General features: G+C 42.7%; 1 protein-coding gene across 1 annotated transcript in view; it reads left to right on the top strand.

Moving 5' to 3' along the window:
* Positions 1–25,493, top strand: part of SV2C (synaptic vesicle glycoprotein 2C) — a 208,602-nt gene extending 183,109 nt beyond the window's left edge. The window contains exons 10-13 of the mRNA XM_019641085.1: positions 1,929–2,062; positions 4,002–4,205; positions 4,678–4,837; positions 18,278–25,493. Of these exons, the coding sequence (XP_019496630.1) occupies positions 1,929–2,062; positions 4,002–4,205; positions 4,678–4,837; positions 18,278–18,461 (682 nt within the window). The 3' untranslated portion in view covers positions 18,462–25,493. The remainder of the gene's footprint in view (positions 1–1,928; positions 2,063–4,001; positions 4,206–4,677; positions 4,838–18,277) is intronic.
* The last annotated feature ends 900 nt before the right edge of the window (positions 25,494–26,393 follow it).

Below are 26,393 nucleotides of genomic sequence, written 5' to 3'. Positions count from 1 at the left end.
TAATCCTTAATCCCAGCCATACAGAATCACCTTCATTCTCCTATGTAAAATCCTGACTCAAAGCTGCACTTGTTTTTCCACAGAACTCTTAAAGGCAACTGCGCTGTAATTCTAGGGTGAAAATTTACTTCACTTATTTAAAAAAATATTGTTACCCCATTAGAAATTTCTAATACATGTTTGTGTCTCTGGATAGTCACATTTTTAGTAATATTGGTTAAAGCTGTAAGCTGGATATTCAATCATGACTAAGAATTTTTTACATTGGCAATATAATGAGTAATAGTTTTTAATAATATTAAAGTCCTTGGGGGTGGGGAAAAGATATTAAAGTCCTTATAAAACATACATTTATTTTAGAAGGTGATAGAATTTATTTTCTTTCAGGGAAATTTTAAATGCCACTCAGTAGCTCATTTTCTTAAAAAGCAGCTTTCCTGTTCAACATAGAAAATGGCAACTCTTTCTGTATTGATATGGAGTAGCCTCTAAGATGGACTACCAGGGGGCAAAGCAAGTCATAGAACAGTGTGTCTCATTTGCTAGCTCTCTCTCTAGAGAATGCTCCCGGAAGAGCACCCGAGAAACTAACAACAGTAGTTATCTCTGGGCAAAAGGATTGGGTGGCTTGGGGATGCGTCGGAAAAGACTTACCTTTTCCTTTTCCAACGTTTTGAATTTTGTACCATTTGTAGTCTGTGGTATATATTACCAATTCAAAAAACAAATAAAATTGTCTCCCCTTTCAGTTCCATTTCAGAAAATTGATAATCTTAAAATGTACCATTATTTACCCTCCTTTAGTGGGTAAATTTGTAGTTTGGGTGGTTTTACTCTGGACCCTTGGAGCAAGGAGATGAAATAAGATTATTTTTTAAGCTGGTTGGTCTGTTAAGCCACAGTGGTGAGAACAATTTTGAAAGTATGACTCAGTAACTACCGAGTTGCTTTTAAGTCAGTCAACTCACTTGCCTGGGAGAATCAGTTCCTTTCTGCCCCTAATAAGAGTGGTATTTAATATAAAAACCTTTTCTCAGTTGAAGAAGCATCTTCTTCCCAGTGACTGTCTGAGTATATTCATTGTCTCTTAATAAATTACTGAGATACATTGATGAATATTTATCCATTTTTCCTGGGAGTCCTTATTAACACAGATCTGAATCATGGACTCTTCTAAGATGTTAGGATCATTATGACTTATCATTTTTTACCACCTAGAGTTCCCCCTGCACCCAAAACTGTATATGAGCAGGTTTCATCATTCTACACATTTCCAAAACTAAGCAGAGCTCTCACCATTCTACTTGGTTCAAGGAATACCTGTTAGCTCTGAGAAGAGAAGTGTTCTTGGAATGAGTGTGACCTGTGAGTTTCTTGACCCCTGAGTCAACCATTCCTCACATAGATGAAGAGTTCTCACATGCCCTCTTCAAAATAATCCCCACACTCGAATGAAGAAACCTTGGATTTTCAGCTGAGGAAACAGACTTTCATTAAAAGTGTGCATGGAAGCACATTCTCGTTAGAGTCCTCAAATAGAGAATTTTCTAATAACGGCATATATTTGAAGGAGCAAGAGGATGGGATTGAAAAATAATTAATAGCCACAAGTAATCTCCAAACGTTCTACCTGCAATTGTGTACTCCCAAGAAACCTTTTACCAACATGGCAAAAAGCTAAGTGAAGTTCTCTTGAATGCTATCATAACTTCTTCTGGTAGAAAATAATATTGGTGAGCAATGAATAACCAAAGGACAGGCTGCATGAGGGGAAAGGGACAACGCTAAGAGCTTAGAAAATCCAGAAACCAATGTCCTTTATAATTAGGAGAGTCCACAGAAGGGCCTCACATCTCTAAACCTGTTTGACAGCTTCGAATCCTGATGAACCGTCATTGATATTAATTTTTTGTGTGTGTGTTGGACAGATTCCTAGGGGTCAAGTTCAAATCTGTAACATTCAAAGATTCAGTTTTTAAGGCCTGCACCTTTGAGGATGTGACTTCGGTCAACACCTACTTCAAGAACTGCACTTTTATTGATACCGTTTTTGACAACACAGGTAAGTGTGCTACTTAGCCCTACTGAGACCTTTTCAGAGGGCGCAGCTCTTGGCAGCAATGTGATGCCTATGTGACAGTGCAGGCAGAGGCTCATGGGGGAAGTGGAGATTAAAGTATAAAGTAACAGATTCCCTAGATCAAGTCGGATCAAAGTTAAGTGTGTATTGTTTGTCTTTGTCATATTTAATGCAAATAGGACTTGCTGAAGTTCAAAGTTGAAAACGTAATGGTTTGGTGAATAATTTCTAAAGCAAAAAATTAACCTGTAATTTATTTGTTTTGATAATCCTGGTGTCTAAATCGGGTGTTTGCTTTAGTCAACATGCCTGAACTAGAGTCAACAGAGATGGATAACATATGGCTTTGCTTAATCAAATATCCTTTTTTTTTTTAGCCCAATCCATTTAATGGAGTCTGGAAAACTGCCCAGGGAAGGAGGAGGAAACAAACATTAATTGAGCACCTACTATATGCTGGGCCCTACTCTCAATCATTAAGACATTCATCTCAATAGCTGAAGCTTAGATAAATTAAGTAATTTGCCTATAAAGATAGAACTAGTGACAGCTGACATTCGAACCCAAGTTTATCTGATTTCAATGCCCATGCTTTCCTACCCCCACACATTGGTCTGTCTATCCTGGAAGAGTCCAGAATAATAAGCCTGACATTGGCAGGAGTATCAGCGCATACCTGTTGTCAGCCCTACCTTTTTGGAGCTCAGACAGGAGCCAGCTCTGCGCATCTCCAAATGAGAATGGAGTCAGGTGTCTTTGGGTTTTGTTTTGTTTTTTATTTTTAAGGGTGCTGTCACTGTCTTCTAACTCATTCAACCTCAGATGATCAGCTTTTTAGGCAGGTCTTGATCACAAAGATGATAAGAGTTTTTATTCCCACCACCTTTTGGCAGAACCCATCATCTGCAACCTCTCCTTAGATAAATACAAGTTCAATTAAACAAAAATTAGTGGTGAATGCTAGTGAGCTTCAAATGAGGCTGACTCTTGTTCCTTGATGGGGTCCTCCTCTTAGGCCTCAACTTATAAATCCAGCCCCAAGGACCCAAAGAAAGTCCTGTTCCTTCTCTGTGTCTCATAGTCCCATACAATGACAATAGGACTGATTCATGCATATTTTGAAACAAATTGTTTTTGTAATTGTAGTATGGAAGCCATCAGCACTCTAATAATATGGTCCTTATATAACATGATAATTAGGACAAACTAATATGATAAAGGAGTAAACAAGTAATTTAATGAGCAATGGCCAACCATAAGAAATTAGAAGATCGTTGGACTCTTTAACTTAGTTTAGTCCTGTTTCTATCCCTTCATTCAGCTGCAGCCATCCCTCGGTATTCGAGTGGGATTGGTTCCAGGACCCTTGTGGGTACTAATATCCATGAATTCTCAAGGCCCTTATATAAAATGGCATAGTATTTGCATAACCTACGTACATCCTCCCGTATACTTTAAATCACTTCTAGATTACTTGTAATACCTAATACAATGTAAATGCCTTTAAATAGTTGTTAATACTGTATTGTTTGGGGAATAACAAGAAAAAAAGTCTATACATGTTCAATACAGATGCAACCATTGTGGGCCTAACTACATAATACACGTCAGCAACAATGTAACTATTTTTCCCCCAAGTATTTTGGGTCCAGGAATGTGGGATCCACAGATATGGAAGGCCAGCCCTGCACCTTGGCCAGGCAGAGACACTAAAAATCAAACCAGCCCAGGCCTCGAAGCCCTCACGGAGTTTACAATATCATGTTTGTAAACTGAATTCACGATAGGGTTTCTTATAGTTGTACACAACTATTAAGAACTTAATGAATTATCTTTCTTTTTTTTTTATTAGTTTCAGGTGTACAAAACAATAGACATTTACACCTCTCACAATGTGAATTATCTTTCTTTATGTTCACAGATTTTGAGCAATATAAATTCATTGACAGCGATTTTCAAAACTGTTCATTTTTTCACAATAAAACGGGATGCCAGATTACCTTTGATGATGACTATAGTGCCTACTGGATTTATTTTGTCAACTTTCTGGGAACGTTGGCAGTGTTGCCAGGGAACATTGTGTCTGCTCTCCTGATGGACAGAATCGGGCGCTTAACGATGCTAGGTATGTGCTTGGTTTCATGTAAAATAAAAGAGCTGCCCCTGCAATCCAGAGGGAGCCTGTTTCCCACTGCGCCCCCTGCCTCCTTAGGGATTTGCATCCCACAGAGATGAGAGAGAAATCCCTTAAGACCTTTCATTAGGACTAAATTTTAGTGAAAATTATGTCTAATTTCATTTGAGCAGCTTCCCTGAGTTCACAGGCTGGAAAACTAATTATGTGTGACTAATGTATGTTTTTCCACTTAAGTAGCTGAGTAATTGATGATGTGCATTTCATGCTTGCTGTGTTTAGAAGGCAGTTAGAGAGGCAGACCTTGCATTCAGGTGTGCGTACTCATACGTGTGCTTTGCCAAGCCCAGTCTGCAGCTTCCCCTTGGGATTCAGTGTTGCTGTGAGTTCTTGAAGACCCGAGGGTCCTTGCTCTAACAAGCGGACAGGAAACATCCCAGTGTTTTGTCTGCTTTGTTGGCAGGTGGCTCTATGGTGCTTTCAGGGATCAGCTGTTTCTTCCTTTGGTTTGGCACCAGCGAATCCATGATGATAGGTATGCTGTGTCTGTACAACGGATTGACCATCTCAGCCTGGAACTCTCTTGATGTGGTCACTGTGGAACTGTACCCCACAGACCGGAGGTATGTTGAAAGGGGCCTCTAGGAAGAGGCACTCTGTGCCTGCCCCACAGGACCACTGAAAAACCATAGGAAATAAACCAAGTTGTCATGTCCCCAAGAAAATAAAAATCAAAAAGATATCTGGCTTATGAAGTTGTAGATTCCACTCCTATCTCTTAAAAGGAAACTGCAGGGGAATACAAGTATAGTTGCTAGCAGGAGTTATTAATAAGGCAGTGAAACCAGTAAAGGAATGTAATTTTGTCCATGACTTAGTTTGCTGACTAACAGAGTAAGGAAGCTGTCATGAGGGGTGGGGTCTCATAGCCTCTATTGGCCCACATTGTGAGCCACTAATCAGCCCTGAGAGGATCCTTTCCTTATGTTTGCGAGTGTCTGCATGGGCTCTGCATTAAACAACTGCAGAGAGGTCTCTAGAACGTATCTCTTGACCTTCCTGGTCTATTGGAGGAAAGCCCAGCTCATTTCCAGTTACCAAAAAAAGGTAAGAGAAGTATGCATCTAGTCCCAAAATAGAAACTCTGCGACTTTGCACCTCATATCAGAGAAAGGGCTAGAAAGCCAGGCTTTGGGGTAGAGCTTCGGCAGCTGAACAATGAAAAGAATAGAAGTCCTGTTTTGCTGTTTGATGTGAGTGAGGACAAATGGCCTTGCTTTCTTTTATTTCGTGTATGCTTTGTCACCATGGAAGCTCTCTCTGCTGAAGGATGGAGTCAGCATTGTCTGCACTTTGAAATGGAGGAGGGTTTTCTAGGACTAAGTAAAGACACTTGGGATGTCAATTTTCCACTGACCCTGAGGCCCTCCTTTTGTTTAGTGGAGCCCCAATGGGATACATTCTCTGCAGGGCCAGGCTCTCTAACTTATGTTTCTTCTTCATGAACATCTATTACCGAGCTTACAGAAACCATGTAGGTACTCCTATAGCGTCTTCCTGCAGAAGACCTGAAACTCTTATGAATGTCTGTTTATCAAATCTTCTAATCCAGACCCTCAGTAACCTCCCATCAAATACTTAGGATCTGAAAGAAATCATACACCCCATGTATGCATCTCTTTCATCTGTTCAACAAACAGTAATTCTCTTTTTTTTTGGACAAGCTCCTGGGGTGGATGCCAGGGACCTTGGGGGTAAGGGTGCGGCCAGAAGCAAGATTAACACTGTGTAGTTTTCATTGAGCTTTATTTCATCAACCTCTCATCCTAAAAACAGGGCCCAGGTGTGGATTAAATGATACACTGTCAAATGTACATTGTGAATATTAAAGCAAGGCCGTTATAGCCTGCTACCTTTTTGTTATACATTGTAAGTGTTTGATATGATTTTAGATGAATCAGATGCTTATACCTCTGCCATAAGGGATGGAAGGATGGGTATTCTCCTATGGCAAAAACCTGGCTTTAAAAAAAAAAATTGGACAGGTCGGAAATGTTAAATGTCAACTAAGATAAACACAGAAATTGCTGTTTGTATGAGCTCAGGTCTTCCGAGAAGCAGAGGATGGATTAAATATGCACAGATTTTATTAAGAAAGTGTCTGTATGAGAAAAAACGGGAAGGGAGGTGAAGTCTGGGAGAGCCCAATGCAAACCTGAGCCCCAGTGCAGAAGCGAGGATAGATGGCTGGATGAAACCATCCAGACCAGCAGTCTAGAGAAGGTTTGGCAAGGCTGCTGCAGGGGAGGGAGAAGAGGGGTGTCAGTGTCAGCCTCAGAGGAGTCCTGCATGTCCAAGGAGCCAGCCTGTCGTGGTAGTCCTGGCATGTTCAGTTTGGAACACCAAAACGTGATGATGAATTTCAGAGCCCAGCAGCCAGGGCAGCAACTTGGAGGTCTGCAAGGTGCATTGCCATGCAGCCACACTGCTGCTGGCTGACGGTCTCCAGCACTGAGGCAGGTGTTATCAGATAATGTGCAGGATGTCACTTCCTCCAGTGATTCAGAGATAACTTGTCCTGCAGAGCCATATTGCCAGGCCCAGGTGAATTAGCTAGTACCACCTACTGTTTCAGGCTAAAACCTTCTCTTCCGTCTCTGCCAGGGTGCTCTGGGTCATGTTAGGAGGCTTCCACTGGTCTCTGGCTCTGCTGGTAGAGGAAAACCCCAACTGTTTAGTGTGCAAATATCCTATTCTGCCTCCCCGGGAAGGCAGAACAGAATATGTCTTGACAAGAATTCTGGTTAGGGGCGGTAATTTTTCATAATAGAACTTCAGCATTGCCAACTCCTTGCCCAGTTTCTAGAACCCCAACCGCCACGTACGCAGGGGGTTCTAGAAACCCCTCAGAGAAGCTGCACTGCCTCTTCACTTCATATTGTTACCCTAAAAATAAAAGGCCAAAGTGAGAGGCAACAGCATTTATTTGAGATTTTAAAAAAAAAAGCTATTCTGGAAGCACCGATTCAGGCAGAATCTCATTTGCAAAGGAGTATATATGGGAAAGGGAGGGGGAATAATTATATCAATAGAAGGAAGGCATTTCTATTGGTGCAAATAAGCTAAAATAGTGATGTTAATTCTAAACAATATTCTTAAGTTCAGTCTAGTAGTCACAATATCTGCTTTCTTATTATCTTTGCTCATAGTTCTTTGGGACACAATATTGCTTTAGGCTCAGTCCAAAGGTTATTTTGCCCTGTTTTAACATTTCGGAGTCTTGAGGCATAAGACCTGCAAGGCATTTCCTCTGGGATGGCAGCTGTGACTCCGTTTTAAAGTGGTTCCATATATATATTTTACAATATGATAAAAATTGGGTAATTCTGTTATCAGAGATCAGGTCCTTGTTGCTAAGACAGGGGATTGTAATGGTAGCACTATATAGCTTCTAGTTTGAGATTTGGATCTCTGGTATAATTTGATTTAACAAGTATAATTTAGCTTGGAACTTTTTGAAAGCTTTTCTTTCTCCACTTCCTTTCTGCCAGGTCTTAATGATTCTGCTTGCTGTACATTTACTATGCAGACCAGTTTCAATGTTTCTTCTTACTTCCGCCCAGTGCTGGCCCTATGACTTGGGAGAGGTTTTGCATCTGTATGGGATCCACTCCTAGCTCCAACTTAAATCGACAATATATGCAAAGGTGGCAATAACCAGCTTAACTGCCCCTTCCCTTACCCCAACGAATAAGCTGAACTCGATAGAAAATCTCATTTTTGACTGGACTCAGACTTAGAGGTAGAAGCTCTCAGAGAGGATAGCCTGCATCTCTTGGTAAGCTGTTCCTGGTGTTTTTCTTTGGCCTCCTTCATTCTCTTGGCCAAAAGTTTAGCAGGAGGATTGCTTGAGCCCAGGAGTACAAGGCTGTAGTGCGTTATGCTGATTGGGTGTCCCCACTAAGTCTGGCATCAATATGGTGACCTCCCGGGAACAGGGGACCACCAGGTTGCCTAAAAGGGGGAGAAAGATATTCCAGGTCTCATTGATACTACTGTGCCTCATTGCCCAGGGCCCCCAAAAAGCTAGCAGAATCCGCCAACTTTTCAGTCTCTAAAGATGATGTCCACCAGTATGTTGTGAGAAGGCCCCTAAACAAAGAAGGTAAGAAAAGCTTGCAAAAAGTCCCAAGCTAAATTATACCCGTTAAATCAAATTATACCAGAGATCCAAATCTCAAAATAGAAGCTATATAGTGCCACCATTCCAATCCCCTGTCTTAACACTTGTATCATCACAGGAAGGCATTCCAGGAAGTACCAATATTAATCCACACAAACAAAGCCAAACAAGCCAAGGATTTATTCAAAGAAAGAACATATACAGTATACTCTCTAGATGGTGTAAGAGTAGGCAGGCCAGGAAAAAGGGCAACTGCCCCCAGAAAACAAAGAAATTTAGGGTTATATTTGAATGAGGGTGCAAGTATCCAGGGGTGGGTCGCAGGCATTCCCAGGGTGGGTCTCCGCTGACCACTCCTACCCATGGGGAGGTGGGAGTCCCTTGTAGGAACTGTCATGGTGACTTGGGTGGAGATTTCTCCCTGCCTGCAAATGCTAACAGTGTTATAATCTATTGGGTTGTCAGAAAAGTCATGACATATTTTTTTCTATGTTTTTCGTTGCAAAAATGCGTCATGACTTTTCCGAGAACCCAATATTACAGTTAGCTGTAACTGCACCTTTTCTTAAGAATGAGCTCACCTCCTCTTTTTTTTGTTTCCCCAAACTTCCTCCTTCCCTTCCTCCCCACCCTCTCCCCACGCCCTGTGCTTTCTGCCTATAGTAACATTTCTTCACATTTCTTTCTCTGCTGTGCAGTCCAGACGCAGGGAGACTGTGTCTCTGCTAAATCTGCATGGTCCAGATATTTGCTTTGCTCTTCTTCATCCTGATTTGCCCTCTTTTATTCTGATTTCATTAATTTTATGTCTTTTATAAGCTACCCTAAGTCGTTTAGAAAGAGGCAGGTAAATTTAAAATTAAAACTATATGTACCTATTGAGCAGCACCTTTTTGTACCTAAAAAATAAAATAAAACAACAACTGCAAACACTTTGTAAGGGAAAACTCTTGTGGTTTTTTTTTCCCTTTACTCTCAACACATCACTTCTGGGCACCAAATAGGTGTTTTACAGATTTAACTCTATTCTGATGCTATCTACCTGGAGATAGCATCAGATCCCACAGGTTAAGGGCTCAGCCCCATTAAACTGCCCCCACTTCAGACTCTAATCTCATGTCAGGTTATCACCTGTACTTCTGACCAACCATCTATAAATTAGAATTCCCTGACCCCCTCCTCAGGTTCAATAATTTATTAGAATGGCTCACAGAACACAGGGAAATATTTATGTTTACCAGTTTAGTTTGAAAGGCTGTAGCTCAGGAATAGCCAGATGGAAGAGATGCATAAAGCCCGGCTTCCATGCCCTGTCCAGGTATACCACCCTCCCAGCAGCTCCACATATTCGTCACCCTGGAAGTTCACCACATCACAGTGTTCAACAGTTTTTATAGAGCTTAATCTCCTGCTACATGCACCCCATAGGTGAGTGGGTGAAAGCCACAAAGGCAGCTGAAAGGTCCAACCTTGGTCTTGCTGGTCACCAGCCCCATCCTACAGCTATCTAGAGACCACACCCTGAGTCTCCTTATTAGCCGAAACTCAGGTGTGCTCAAAGGGGGCTCCTTAGGAATAACAAAAGACACAACTATCACTCAGGAAATTCAGATGGTTTTAGGAGCTCTATGCCAAGAACTGGAGACAAAGACAAAATATACTTCTTCTTATACAGTAGCACTTTTCCACTGTAAATGCCACTACCTCTCTCCTAATCACTACACCTCAACATCAAGGATAAGCATAACATTATGACTGCAGAGTCTTAAACAGGCGACCAGTGACATTTCAGAAAGATCATGCACCATGACTGGCACATGATGATTTCAGAGACACAGGAAATGGTGGAAGGACCCTGGTGTCCACATAAGAAACACCCAAACCTGTAGAGATTCTTATAAGAGTTTATTTGAGCCAAAACTCATGAAAATTGCCAGGAAGCAAGATTTCAAATGATTCAGAGAATAACAGTGTGCAGTTTCCTTTCCACAGTTACAATTAGGAAGGGAGGTGGGAGAGACAAGACAGGGAGCAGTTTACAGGGTAGGTCACAAGATTATGTGCTCTCTTGAGGGTGGTCACACTTTAGCAGGAGAGATCTGAAAAGAGGCATTTCAAAGGGGTGTTAACCTAGCTGCACAAAAACAGTGTGCAGGGCTTGCTTACGGTAAAGATAAGCCTTATACTAAGGAAGTTATAGAACCATAAGAAACTTTGTGCAACAACCTGAATGAGTTTAAAAGTGCCGTCATTTCCAAACCCTCCAGAAAGCAAGACAGCTTTGCTGACACCTTGATTCTGGCCTTGTGGGACTTTCAGCAAAGAATCCAGTTGAGCTATGCTGTAACTTAGACGTCTGACTTATAATCTGTGAGATAATAAATGTGTATTGTTGTAAGCCACACACCAAAAAAAGTTATATGCCTGGGCTGTGACTACCTACCTTGACCTTCCCAGTTAGGAATTTATGATAAGATCGCTCTGTGTGGTTACTTTCAGTAGAACCGTTTTCATCCACATAGGCATGATTTTATTAAATCACTGACCATTGGCAGTTAAACTCAATCTCCAGTACCTCTCCCCTCTCCACCTCTGGGAAAAGGGCTAAAAGTTCCACCTCTCCTTTCTCCATTATTTCTTCACTCATAGGCACTGCCATCACCTGAATTTCTTCCAACCCTCTTTGGGAATAGGACTGGGAGATGCCAACAGAAGATACATTTCATTTATTGGTTTCAGTAAAGGCTTTGCTGGAGCCCCACCCTCTATATTTTAACTGAGAAAAACATAATAACAAATTTTCCCTCATCTCTTAGAATTTTCAAAGAGTACAGAATGTGGAGTGATAGGTTGACCTGGATTTATCCATCATTTATTTACCCCATTCTTCACCTCACCTCCCATCTTTGTCGTCCCCTCTTGATAAAAGTTCTAAACCTCCTGAAAGTCATAAACGTAGCTCACCTTGTATAATAGACCACGTTCCCCCGCTCATTTTGGTTCTCATTTTTGGCCTGCATATCTTTCTACATCTAGGCAGTGACTTCCTGTTGTCACCCTGTGGGTGTGGTAGAGCTCCACTGCTCATGCTTCTGGTGTCCTTATGGCCAGGCGGCCATTTTTACCCCTCCTCCATGGAGCTTAGGGCAAGGAGCTCCCACCTTCTAAGTGATGAAACCCAGGCTGTCTCTGCTCGGCTCCAACTCTGCACAGACCCCCTCAGCCCAGCCAGCCTCTCTCATGGACATTCTTCTGGCAGCATCTCCTGCCTTTCTCTGGCCACTGGCTTCCTTCTTCCTACCCCCTTGCACATGCACAATTTCTAGACATGATCTCAGAAAGGGTTTGAAAGTAAAACACTGATTGTTCCCACCCACTATTCCCTGCTGGTATGGGGCAGTTGCTGCTGTCACCCAGCACTGTGGGATGATCCTCTTCCTTGATGAGCTAAAATCAAAACATCTACCCAGAATTAACTAACCTAAGGCTTCCCTTTAGGACTATTCTTGTTTAGACAGAGAAGTTCCCATTGCTTTCCCTGCTCACTCCTGAAGGTCTATAATCCTGGGTCTCTTACTGACCAGCTGTGTGACCTCAGGGAGACCACTCATCCTAACTGTGCCTCAGTTGCTTGAGATGCAATGTGAGAAGATTGAAATAAATGATATCTCAGATCCTTTCTAGGTCTGGGGTTTGCCTCCTCATCTGGTATTCCATAACAGCAGCAGCATCTGGTATTCTATAACAGCACTTGCGTTCATTCTTTCTTGACTACATTCTACATCTGTAGTCATGAAGATAAAAACCTCACTTATTTTTTTGAATGATGAAGGAATCTTTTATTTAACTGTCTTATCTAATCAATGTACACTCCACCCTTGTCCCTGCTTTATTTTCCTTTATAGGCCTTAACATTAAATTATATATGTTTACATTTTATGTGAACTGAGTCACTTTGGCCATTCAGCAAATGTCAGGTCCTTTTTTGTCTCTGGCAATTAGAATTAGAGGGTGAGAGGATGAAGAGTATCGGTCACCTTCACCCACCATCTTGTCCTCAAGAGTTGTATGGCCATGGAAGCAGATCCTACCAAATGTGCAAACAGGCACAAAAACAGCCATTTGGACTATTCTTGACTCCAGGGGAGTCCATATCTCTGCCTTTGGGGACTGAAAAAGCCCTTGCATGACAGGGCCATGAATATCATGATATGCTGACAGCTTGACCACCAAACGTGGGGCCAGTCAGTCAGCAGAGTGTGCTGTTGTGTTGGGGTACAGGACCAGTGGACTCTAGCATCTGGGGTCTAGGCCAAAGGGTACCATTTCACCGGTATAAGGTTGTGGGGCTTGGAGGATGGTTGTCTGTCCATTGTGCTAAGGACAGAAAATTCTTTCCAGTCAACTGCATGCCTTTTCTTTTTCCCAGTGACATACTCATTTATTATCATTATCAAATATTATATACTGTACAAAATTGGATGTGCCATATTTTCCCCATCCCCCCACCCTTTCCCCTTTGGCAAGCATCAGCTTATTCTCTACATCTAGAATCTGTTTCTCTTTTGTATTGTTTATTCATTCATTTTGTTTTCTTAGCTTCCACGTATAAGTGAGAGCCACAGCACCACATGGTAAACATCTTCCCTGGTGGCACTATACTGCCTGATATTCCCTAACAAACACATGCGAACAGAGCAGGTGTCATAATTGAAGGTGTTCGCTGAAGCATCGTTTATGTTCCCCCAAACTTGGAAAGCTTCTGATTATCCAATGATATGGTTACAGAAATAATGGTTATTCACCGAATCACTTCATTTTAAATGAAACATAAATGACATGGGACACATAGTTATGTGGCTGATTGGAAAAAGCAGACAGCAAAGTTCTATCAATCCTGTGACTTGTAAAAAGATGGATATGATTGGAAACACTCCAAAGGGATCTCAGAAATGAAAATCATTTGTTGAAGGGTGGAGTGGATGTTTTGCCTTTGTAATTTCCTTTAGTATGTAACAGTGAATCCAAATCAATGCAAAAATGCAGATGTCTGTGGGAGACTGCAGGGCTCTCAGCCCTGGATGCACTTTAAAATAACACAGGCTTCCAAAACTACCAGCGCCTGAGCCGCCAGGAGAGCAGTAAAATCGTAATTCCTGTGAGCATGACCCCGGGCATTGGTATTGCCACATATATCAATCACTGTCTTCAAAGTTCCACAGGCGATACCATGCGCCTAGGTTTGAACACCACTGGTTGAGGCTGTGGTTACACATGTTCGTGCTCCCTAGTCAACCAGATTGCTCTCCTCACTCCAAGTTGAGAACAGCTGCATGAGGCAGTGGGAAACTTGTTTGGGGACTGACGGGAAGCAGGCCATTGGCACTTGAGAAGCCATTGGAGGGGATGCCTAAGGCAGACCTGAGTGGGGTACCACAGAAATAAGTTAGGAAGATGTAAGAGGCGGAGAATACCTGTGCCCTCATTCCATCCTTCACCTGGCAAGCTCCTCCTGTTCCTTGAAGCCAATCCTCTTCTCACCCATCCTCCCTGAGAAACCTCCCCTCAACTACCCAACCCTACCCTGAGATCACGCCCCATCCTCTGTGTCCCCATAATACCCATGGGTATCTTTATCACCGCAGTCAGCATGTTGTGTTATCATCATCTCTTTGCATGTCTTACTGCAAACGGGCATTTTATCTTGTTCATTTTGGGGTCCCTGGTGTCTCATGCAGTACTTAGCATATAATGGATGCTTAATGAATGATAGTTAAATGAGTAAATGCATAAGAGAATGTGTAAGTTAGGATTCTATGAATGACACATTTGCTTCTTAGACAAATATTCAAGGGGTTTCTGGTGTTCTTAGCATTGTAGCCCTATAGCTCAGATGGATTTAGTGTTAAAGTAGCTTTTCTTAGGTTAACCTGGGGAACGTAGCCATCATTTGTAATATTGCTTTTGTGAGAAAAATGAATTTCATTCTGTATTTCAAATAGTCAACTTTCAGCTGAATCTTTGGATCACAGTGTATTCCTGACTTAAGGATTGCCTGCACTTTCCCAAATGCCTCATGCTGAGACACTCTACCAATGATTGGACTGAGTTGTCCAAGAAAAGTTCCTTTCCAAAGTTTAGACTAGACAAAGAGAATGCTCACATTTTACCTTTATCAGGTAAATTCCATGAGCTCAGTCTGAATCTACCCCATGTCAGTCCTTTTCAAAATATAGCATTTAATTCCTTTTTTCCCTAACAATTTCATCAGTCAATGGGGCAGATACGTCAGCCGATGTTTCAAACAGTGGCTAACACTCACATGGCCTACCACGGTGCACCAGGCACTGCCTGAGTGCTGCCATCATCCAGTGTCCCTTTCTTCTTCCCAGGAGCCTCAAAAAATCCCAGCTGATCCTGCTCTGAAGTCAAAGAAGCCAAGTAAGAAAGAGGCTGGATAGGAGGGCAAAGCTACCCTCACTCTATCCAGAATGGAGCCCACAGTTTCCAGGCCACCAATTAGTACATATAATTATATAAATTATATAAGTGAATTGGAGCTCACTAAATTGTGAAGGCCCTGGAGGAGGAGCCACAGTCCAGCAGCAGCAAGGGGACACTCTGGCAGCCATGCCCCCATCAGCTGAGCTGACGCCAGCTGCCTGGACCAGTACCTGATTCTCAGGGAATTAATGGAGCAAGGAGAAGAGCCTCCTTAATGGAATGGGGCATAGGACTGCTACACTCACAGGATACTGTTTGGGAAAAGAATTCCCATTTGAAGGATTTCAATAAATAGGTTGAACAAGAATGGAAAGGAAAAGATTCCGGGTGGAGAGGTGCGAGAACAAGGGATGGAGCTTCTAGAAAGATGACAGATCATTCCATTCTTTCTCTTTGGTGCTTGCTGGTTAAGGGAAGGCACAGAACATCTTTTGTCCTGCTGCTAAGTTGGCAAGGGGGGACCCTCCACGCTTTGAGCTCCCCATCCTCAAAGGACTTGAGGAGAACTAGGTGGCTTGTGGTTTGCACGTCTGCAGAAATTAATGCCATGCCTTTAAGTAATAACAAGGGAATAAATAAACTAAAAGCTTCTTATAAACAGATAACCCCCAAGGGAAAGACACTATGAGAATGATTTTTCTAAGACAGCTGTGCCTCCGATGCATAGAAAATCACACCCTCCAGCTACAAGCATTTGAAAAAATAATTTACTTATCCAAGGGAAGGACAGTCACATTTTCTCGAATGCCAACATTAATTTAAGGAGGCTATATGCTCTGCAGCCACACCAGATTTTCATGTGAAGAGCTGCCTCTGCTTGGTAAATGAAAAAGGAGAGTCTTAGGAAATAAGGATTTGATCGTCTTTTTTTAGAAGGTTCAGATCCCAGATGCTTCTGACGCATCTCTTAGTGCTGCCCAGAAATCTCAGGAAGTTGTCCTTTCGTCTGGTACAGTTTGAGTGATATAAGGAGATGGCCGTCTGTATTTTACGCCCTATTCTGAGTTATACCAGAGGTTTATAGCTTGGGAAAATATGGTTATTTTAACACAGATGTAAATTCCGCATGAGTCATTCTGCAGTCTCAGCACTGAGAGACTTCTTCATATAGAACAATGTTTTTCTATTTTATCAGCAATAATACAGCTTATTTTACCACCGTAAGATGTATTGGATAATTTATGAAACAAAAATGTAGTTTAAAAAAAAGTGAAAGAAGCCAATCTGAAAGGGCTACATACTGTATGATTCCAATTATATGACATTCTGGAAAAGGCAAAACTATGGAGTCAGTAAAAAGATCAATGGTTGCCAAAGGTTGGGGGGAGGTGGGGTAGGAGGGAGAGATGAAGAGGGGGAGCACAGGAGATTTTTAGGGCACTGAACCTGTTATTCTGTGTGATGCTATAATGATGGATACATGCCATTATACATTTGTGAAAGCCCATAGGATACATAACATAAAGGTGAACCCTAATATAAGCTATGGACTTTAGTTAATAGTAATGTACTAATATTGGCTCATCAATTGTAACAAATGCACAACTCTAAGATGTTAACAATAGGGGAGCCTGGGGGAGGGGAGGGGATATATGGAAATTCTCTTTACTTTTACTCAATTATTTTGTAAACCTAAATCTGCTCCAAAAAGTCTTAATTTTTTTTTAGAGTAATGCCTGGCACATAGCACTATTGAAATATTTATTAAATACATACATACAACTTTCTGAACGGGAAGTCAAAAGTCCCAGTTAATGAGAGCCAGAAAGACTTAATTTTACATTTTTTCAGCCTCATGCCATCATCTCTGTGAAGATGGGGAGGCTGTGGGTGATGATACTATGCCACGTAAGTCTTCTTTGGTACCCAACATGTAGCCTCAAGTGATTTCATTTGAAAATTGTTATCAGTATATTAAATCTCCTTCTCTTTCTGGTGGTTGTATCTATGAGTGGTCTCTTTCTTTAAAAACAAACCAAAAATAAGAAGAAGACTACATACTTAGCTTACCCTCTTCTCAAGAAGTTCCTGTTTCTCTCAATTAGAGATTCTGTTACACCCTTTCCTTACTCTGCTTTCTAGATGTAATGGCCAGAAAGAAAGTCAGAGCTTGCTGTTCGTTTTCAGGTCTGTTCTGAGGAGTGAAATCAGCAGCCCCCACTAACTCACAGGCTCAGTTCCTGCAGCTCAAGAGAAGGGCTGATTCCTTTCCTGTGGTGAGGGAAGGGGGGTGGTTGGTGAACAACTTCAATAAATATCTCCACGTTGAAGGAAATATCACTAGGAACAGCACAAGTAGTGATGAGTGGTTGTTATGATTGGCCACAAGAAAACCCACACTTAACACATTTGCAAATCCGTCAAAGAAAAATGTGTACTAAAATGCTGCATTTTGCAGCATTTAGAATGCATTTCCCTCTGGAGGAGGAAAAACATACCCAACGATTACCCTACATTCAGTGTGCCTTTAATACTCATGTGTACCCCGTGATAAACAAAACACTGAACTGACATAAAAGCAGAGGAAATTCATATTATTTCACGATGTCAGCGATCTTGATACTCTCATGGACAAAATTCAGTTTCCTGCCTAGAAGGCTTCAGTAACATCACACACGTCAAGATAGCCATTTTTCTTTCCCAAAGAATGTCTTAAGGAATGGGATGTGTCTTATCGACATACCACCTGCACATCTGAAATGCCAGTGGAGTAAGCGAGATCTCTAGGCCGGCAACCTGATTCTCCTCTGTAATATTCTCCTGTACCTGCTTTCCCACCTGGAACCCTGACAAGGGTGTCAGAAATGAGTCCGTAGCTCATTGATGGGCCGCCCAGCTCAGTATTCAGTTTCTGCCTGCCACCAAAAACAGTTGGGAAGAGAGCATGATAGTTAACCTCCATGGTCCTGGAAAGATGAGGAATACAACCCAGTCATCCCTGATTTTTCCTGAAAATGGGCTTTTGTTATTTAAAACCTCGCACATTAATTAAGCTAAGAAAAATAGGGAGTAAAAAAAGGGAAAAAAGAAAAAGAAAACTAAAGTAATGTATTGTCATACATTTTCATTTAACTCTGGAAGAGAGAAGAGATTTTTCTTACTCCCTGAAATTTCCTCTCTTGAGAAACTGGAACTCGTGGGCAGAATAAGCAGCAGTGAAGGTGGAAAGAAAGTCCACAGAGGGCTGAAGGAACAATACCAACAACTGGGGTTCTTGACCTCTAGATGTGCTGACAAGCATTTAGTTACTTGCTCTAATGATACACAAAACAATTACTTGGAGATCATTGGAAAGTACCACATAGGACATTTGCATCTAAAGTTGGAATCTTAGAAGTCATTTTCTCAGCCTTGTCCGTATCTCTTTTCTTTGCAGGGCAACAGGCTTTGGCTTCTTGAATGCACTCTGCAAAGCTGCCGCCGTCCTTGGGAACTTGATATTCGGCTCCCTAGTCAGCATCACCAAAGCCATCCCCATCCTGCTGGCCTCCACTGTGCTCGTGTGTGGGGGACTGGTGGGGTTGCGCCTGCCCGACACACAAACCCAGGTCCTGATGTAATGGGAAACAAGCCATCCATCCTGTGGTTGTTCCTCCTGCCCTTTCTGTGTCAACTTTCCTGACTGACTCAAGGCTTCAGATTTTTCGGATATAGAAAGGTGGTCAAATATCAGAACACTAACTCTTGCTGTGACTACAATTTAGATGCATACCATCTTGCTCCTTCAATGTGACTTTGCACAGGTTTTGGGTTTGGATTGTTTTTCTTATGCATTGTTACCTTTCCTCACTGTGATGTTCCTGCCTCCTAAAAATCAGTGGAAGCGTTTTTTAAATGTCCTAGTAAGCTGGGCCTCCCTGGGATTCTGCTCCCTGGAGGTTTAGAAGCTAAGAAGAGGACGGTGATGCTGTAAGAAATAGATCCTGCCTCTAGTTCAACATTCACAGGAAATATAAGTTGACAGATTATTGCTTTTGTGCTGAGGAGAGGGATTCTAACTTTTCTTTCTTTCTTTCTTTCTTTTTTTTTTTCAAACAGAGTGATATTTCCTGTTTACGTAGAAAAGGACACCTAGCAATTCTCGCTGTTACAGCAGGGTACCACAAAGAAAACTGTGTGGTACCAATCAGAGCTGGGTGGGGCTCTTTCAGGCATGACAATTAAGGTGACTCTGCTGACAAGAAAAATAAAGGCTCAGCAGTTAGCAGCAAAAATCTCAGTGAGTTGAATAAGCAAGATTTCTGCCAGAAAGCCTAATTAAACTTATGTGGTTCAGAATGTTGAAAAATCAGAGATCAGAGAGAGATCTTGGGCTTCCATTTACCTCTCCCTAGCCCACCCCCCATCCACCCCTAGCTGCCATTGACCTTGTCAGAAAGCAGATGCAAGGAAAGAAAGTCACTTTCTAAAAAGTAGGTCTGCCTACCTGATCCTGCCAGTCATCTAAACTGTCTCTAGTCTAGAGATTGTCAGTCATCTAAGTTGTAAATTGCAGGTTAGGAAGACATTCCCACCTAAAGCCATTTGAAAATGCAAAATAATACCTTGAGGGCGCCACTTTCCTGAGGAACAGTAACCCCAGTAGTTGACATTGGACTTTCTATAGCTGGTATCACTGAAGCGGGTCCCATTCCTCTATCTTCCACTGGGCTGGGGCACTAGTCAATGTGTTCCTGGCTGCTGGCTCTGTGTGAAATCACAGTCTGCCATACTCCAAGGGGCCCTCTGGCAGACAAGGCAGCGTCTCCTGGTGGTTTGGGGTTGCTCATTTTATCTAGGGAATCTGCCTGGTCTTGGAGGAGAGAGGTCAGCAGGACATTCCCACAGGCTGTCAGCTACTGTGACCTTCTCAACCCTTTGGGCCTGCCCCTCCTCCAAGCTTGTCCTTTTTACTCATCTTCTTTGAAATCTGAAGCCTCCTTCTAGACTTGCAGCAATGACCAGCAGCCAGGAATAAATCCCATATTAAAACAATATTCCTTTTTTAACTCTCTGTGTCTTGTGAGAGGGTTATCCTTGTTACTTATTATAGTCATTTCCAGCAGGCCTCAGCCCTGGGGCCTCGCTAAGGAGAGCCTTTGTTTCCAATAGTCATTACAGTCAAAGATGTCTTAACCCCAGAGGCGGCTCTGCCTCCCTCTTCTCTTCCTAATGATCCTCCTAGAACTCCAGACGGCAGAGTTCAGACTCAGTGAAAAGCTTCTTTCATGAACCTAAGCCATTAATCGACTCCCCCTTGAAGTAATTCAGGTCTGTAGGAGGGCAGCCTGGGGTTGGGGCTGTCAGGAAGAGGGTGGTTCCCTGGGGATATGAACTGAGGGCCCGAACATCAGGAAAACTCAAACCAAAAACTGCAAAGGTGGCTGGCAGAAGGAAAATCAATAAAGACTAGATGAGATCTATTAGACCGATATTCACAAAGCAGGGAAAGAAACAGAACATACTCTCACATCTGCCTGATGTAATATAGTTGGAGAACAAAGCCAGCAGTCAGAAACCAAGGAAGTGCCCTGTATATTATTCTTCTTCCATATGGATTCATGTCTCCACCTCTCTACCCCTTGATTTATCTTCTTAAAAAAGACGTATTTGGGGACCTGAGTGGGCTTTTTTTAGTTGGACATAGCACGTGCAGTAATAACTGCAGAAGTATAATGTGTATCTCCGTTGATCCATTTCAAAAGGAAAATAGAAATGTGTACAGATGTTATGGTCTCTAGTCTCCCGTGATAGCAAACTTTGCTTCCTGGGCTAGCTTTACCTTTACAAATGCCTCCAATGTCTGTTGTAGCTCTAAATTCATAAACCACCTCCCAAGCAATGGAGCCCAGTTTACACAGAATTTTATTTGAATGCTGGATTGGGTCAGAATAGGATAAGCCAGCAGAACCCCACTTCATGAGACCTACTACCATGCATCCCCTGCAGAGGGGCCTTTCTTGGCCTTCTTGACACCTAATCCAAGCCTCCCAGGTGGCCCAAGAGGGATCTATTCTAATCTCCTGGACAGTCTGTGGTCACAAACCTTCTTGGTCACCACCTTTTCCACCTTTTGTACAGTTTCCTCTGCCTCGCTCACATTGTGCCCATCACCTGGATTTTCTATGAGAGCTCAAGTTCTCCCCCAAGTATGTGGTGTGGCCTGTCTGGCTTGTTCTGGGGTTAGCTGGATTAAGATATAGCCATGCAATTAAACAGAAACTCTCAGTTCTATCAATACAGGAAGCAGCTGGCACAGGGACATACCCCCAGCATCGCATTTCAGGTACGGAAGGAGGAAAATGAGAGGATGTGAAAAAGAGAAAGCCTAAGAAACAGTGCCACTTGCTCCTATATTTCTAACTCATTTTCTATCTAAAATTTCTTCATAGCTCTTTGGGACCAATCCAGAATCCTTCCAAATCCTACTGTTATCACTGGGTCCTCTCAGCAGGTAAAAACCCTAGCTGCTCCAGACTGTAAATCCCATACCATGTTACACCCCCAAGTGATGGATCTTACCACACCCAGCTCCCATGCAACCCTCTGCCTTGGAAGCCAAACCCAGGTCATCTTACATCCAGAGTGCTGACCCTAAAAGATAAGAATAGATGGGTCTTAGCCCAAGCTCCACCACTAACCAACAATGAGACCCAGATCCCGCAGGGGAGAATGTTAGTCATGGAAACATGTCTGGTCCTCAGTTTCCCTGTCTGTAAAGGATTGGGACTAGTTTGTTACCGGGACTAGTCCAAGACTCTAGAGGATCTCCATGAAAATCGCTTCATCTGATTATCTACCTTTTGATGCTAAACTCATCTTTATAAGCACCAAGCAGGTTCAGTTTAGAAACTGAAAAATTAGGAACTAGGCACGTGTACAAGAGCTCAGGAAGTTGTTTTGGAAGCCCCTAGGGGCCAGAGAATATAGTTCCCATGTTGTTTGTGCTGTCAGCTTCTTAAGATCCCCAGCATTATCTCAATTCAAAGCTAGTTGGACAGTTATCATTGCCTGTCCAGGAAAGCGACCCACACTGCCAGATAGACACTGTTAGGAAACTATCTGATCAAAATACTGTCGCAAAGGCTGTATCCTATAGCTCTCCTGACTGTTTACTCCACTGAAGTCTTTAAACAGGGTCTTAAGTAGACCTAGGCCTTCAGAGTTTTTAAGTGATTTTACCTAAGTTGGCAGTTTCATTTACAAATCTTACCAAATCAGAGTTCAGGTTTGCACCAAAAACTGCTTAGCTGCTTTTCTGGATGTCTTGAGATATCAAGAGAGAGGTAGGTGGGAAAAGAAATATAGTGACAGAGGGAGAGTCTAAGATGTCATTGCAAAGGTTCCAGCGAAGAGATTAGGGTACAATTTTTAGACGTTCTAAACCCTGGTATCATTTCAAAAGCATTCCTTAGGAATATCTTCTGATTCCCTCTGCCAAGCCAAATAGAATATGATATTCTCCAATTGTTTTCTAGTCAATATCAAAATGGCCTTTACGTAGTTTTTCAGTAAAACACATCACCTGTTCATGCATTAAAGGCTCTGAAATCAGGAATGTCTGAATTTGGCCTTCACCTGGTATCATAGAAATATAACTGGTTGGTTATTTAGGTGCATGTTGGCTATATATTTGGTTTTCCTTTCCCCTATATTATGCTGAACTTAGTCCAGTTACCCAGCCTACACAAACACCAGTCATGTTGCAACAACCAAAGCAATCTACCCAGTAGGGCACTCAGAAATGGACTATACAGTCCTTACAGTCTTTGTTTCTGCCAAGCAAAGTGTGTTTTGAGTCAAGCTTCTCTCATTATCTGCGTAATGTAGACAAAAGAAAATTACTGGTACCTCCTAGATGTATTGTGTATCCCTTCATTGTTTCAGGTGGGGCGTGACAGCTCTCTGTGTGTAATGCCTTTAGCTCTAAGCAGTGGTAGTGTCTCACCAACCAGCTACAGCCATTGCCAGGGCTTTCTTCGGTCTTCCTCAAACAATATCTAAGCCCAGTTTTGTAATCCCAGAATTCTGAGTTACAAGGATGCAGTTCGTGGATGTTTAAGGCTCACAGGGCTGGGTGGGGGAAGGAACTTGGCAGAGCATTCGCTTATCTCTTGTCATCTCATGTGATTATTCAACAAATATTTATTGAGCACCTCCCATGGAGGCACTGCTGCATGGAGATAATTAACCCTTTGCAGGACTTAAATGATGTCAGGACAAACAGGGAGTGAAAGAGAAAACATCTGTAACGGGGGTCTTATATTGGCCCCATTACATGTTGAGATGCTCTCCCCATAAACACAAAGCGTTATTTCCCCAAATTTAAAAGAAGTAATCACCTACAGAGGGCAATGCAGAGATTCCTTGGAAATCGGGAATATCTTTGACAGGAGGAGAAAGTCCCTCAATGGCTTCGTCTTTGTCGGAGGGACTACTAACTAGCACTTAGGCAACGAGAAAAATGGAGCCATGTATGTGCTATTTCTTTAAATGTCTTGGCAGGAAATTGCCCTAAGGTATTATTCAAGGAAAAGAATCAGCAGCAAAGATAGACCCATCTCTATAGGGATGTTCATTTTTAAAGTCCCAGTGTCTTCCAAGGGAATCTTCTCATTGCCTGAACCCAGAGGTGGGGGCTGGGGAGTCTGTTCCCGCGTAGGCAGCGCTGGACTTTTTTCTCTGGCGCGGAGCGGAGTCAGCAAATCCCTCAGCTGCTGCTGTGTCCCCTGGCCTCAGCTTCCCAGCGTGTTTCCTTTCTGATTTGAAAGACATGTGACTGAGTCAAGTGTCTTCACAGATATCCTAGAGCAGCTTTCCCGCTCTGTACCCTCAGCAGATAAGCCACAGAAAACAAGTTCTGACAGCCAGGGGCGGATTTTCCGTTTTCAGCTTAAAACCAGTGCATGGTTGTTGCAAAGTGTCTTGAAGCTGTAAAGGATCTGTGGGGTTCTGAGGCTTGAGGGGAGGCAGAACAGAGAGAGGGCGGGTGTCAGTGACCCTCTACCATCCCCTCCAAGAGCGCCCATTTCCTTTTTTACCCACTAGCCTCCCCGCCAGACCTCCCCTAGGCAGTGTGTGCGGCCTTGGGATGGTACACACACACTTCCTTTCTTTCCCTTCTATTCTACCTGCTCCCGTCCTCTTCTTGTCACCTCTTAACTCAAGCAGTGTACAAAAGCAAGGCCAAGCTTTCCTGGAGTGCTTGGGACCAAAGAACGTGGTGATCATTCCACGTGTGTGGCAGAGGCCAGAGAATGCAGCATGTGTTGAACAGGAGTGGGTGCAGAGGGTGCGCGTTCTAGACTAATGGCCTTGACACAACTCCCTGAACTGGGCTAGGTTTCCAACTGCTTCTTGACTCCTGTGGGGGATAGATAGGATGTGTACCACCAGCATGAACTCTAAGAGAGGCCCATGTCTCAGAATGCACTGATCTGTGGAAGGTAGACACATCTCTCCATGCATACAGAGGGTCTTACTTGGTGCAGAAGGCTGGATGCTTTCCATTCGGAAGTAAATGCTGAGATTGCAGAGGCTGCCCCTTCTCTGCCTACCCTACCACATTTGTGTTTCCTTTAAAGGCAAGAGTGCCCAGATTTCGGAGGAGGAAAAAGCAGCCCTCAGCCCTCTGTTCAGACAGGGTTGAATACCAAGCTAGCGGCTTCCCCTAGAAGCAGGGGTGCAGAGTCCTAAGCAGTTTTCAGGTGCCTGGAGAACAACAGGCCGAGCCTGCTCCCAGGGGCCAAAGTTATGCATTGTCTCCCATGGCAGAGACCCAGTCCATATCACATTGAATCCCGTGGGTTTGCAGGTCAGCATTGCCCATAAGCCCGAGGGAAGGAAAGACTTAGCAAGCTCAACCTCATGTCGGTACACAAAGGGTCTTTTTCTGCATTTGTATTGACTCAGAACCGGACTCACAGTGCCAGGAATCCACTGTTTTCTATAGATATTGTTCCTTCAGGAAGAACGTACAGAAAATTGGCTATTTTATTATGTGCAAACACAAACAAAAATGTTTGAAGTTACAGAGTGTTACCCCTCTCACACCCAAGCAGGCGTCCAAGAAGGGAACCCCTCCCTTGCCTGTGACATTCCCCAGGCCTGCCTAGCTAGAACAGGACAGATTAATGACTTAATCTCATTTCCACTGCTGTTATACATTTATTGTACCGAATCTATGTCCTAAATCAAATGGGAGAAAAAAGAAACGTTCTTTCTTGAGATGTGCTTTTTCACAGCATCCCAAATGTGGCTGTGTTCCCTTGCCCTGACCCAGGATCATATTGAACAGATTATAGATCCTTCACTAATGTCTAGATACTGTAAATAAAGTCCTGGAAGGGCTTTTTCTTTCAGGTGAACCTCCATTTCCCACATGCTAAACGTCCAACCCACTCTCCTTTGCAATGCGATCTTGGCAGTGGGTCTGTCCTTGGTTTTAGCGTTCGGGTGTTTTGTTTTGTCTTGTCTTATTTCTTTTCTGTTTTCACCGCTCTGTAAGACCTCCTGCTGTGAATGTTCCCGTTACCCTAATTGTACTGTATATACGTGCTGCATGTGTGAACCCCAATAAATTCTGTTTCAGCTTTCTGGAGTTTTCATCTGAAGTACAGCTGGTTCTGTTGTGAACTCATCTTTCTGGTATGCTCCTCTGTGTCTGATTCCTGATTGCCAAAATGTTTGACCAAGTGTGTTTTGACAAATGTCCTGAGACAGCCATGCGTATCCTTGTGAAGGGGCATGCTTCGTGTGGGATGACTCGTGTACAGTATAAATCTGTCACATGTGGAAGTGTGTATACATTTATATGCCAGATACCTAACATTCATGTAACAGCTGCAAAGATATTTAATGTACATCAGATTAATAAAAGAGCATTTTTTTTGCTCCATTATATTCAAATAAAGATTGCCGTGTGACTGACTTCCCTTCCAAGCATGAATTGACCCTTAAAAAGTAAGTTCCTTTTTAAATGTCCTTGGGCATCATGAAAACCTGTTTCCCTTAATTCAGGCTTATTTGAATTGTTTGTGTGGGCTGGTGTCATGGGTATTGATGTATTGTTGATTTTACAGGAACACTTTCCAATTGTTAGCCAGGACCAATGGGAAGAAAATGTTTGTGGGGGTTTGTGACAAAGCAGATGCTTGTGTTCTTTTGCCCTAGAGCAAGAATAGCAAGCAGATTTTTCACTAGCATATGAACTCCAGTGAATTGGTAGTGACTGCTTGGAACGTGAACTTGAAAAGAATGATGACAAAAAATTGCTATGTTTTATAGCATTGGCATCGGAAGCAGAAACACAAACTGTCTGCCATGGATTTGCTAATCCCAAGAGAATACTTTCAACTGCCTTTAACAGAAGATCCAGCTTCCAATATCTTTACTAATAAAGGGAATTATTATTTCACATAGCAAAGGAGATAGGAGAACTCCAAGGTGGGCTATGATGTGGTGGCACCATCACTGAAGACCCGGGTTCTTTCTGTCTTTTAGATCAGCCATCC

Source organism: Hipposideros armiger, unplaced genomic scaffold (genome assembly GCF_001890085.2).
Source record: "Hipposideros armiger isolate ML-2016 unplaced genomic scaffold, ASM189008v1 scaffold_55, whole genome shotgun sequence".
Taxonomy (NCBI): domain Eukaryota; kingdom Metazoa; phylum Chordata; class Mammalia; order Chiroptera; family Hipposideridae; genus Hipposideros; species Hipposideros armiger.
The sequence above is the reverse complement of the archived record's forward strand: the minus strand, read 5'-3'. Positions and strand labels throughout refer to the sequence as shown.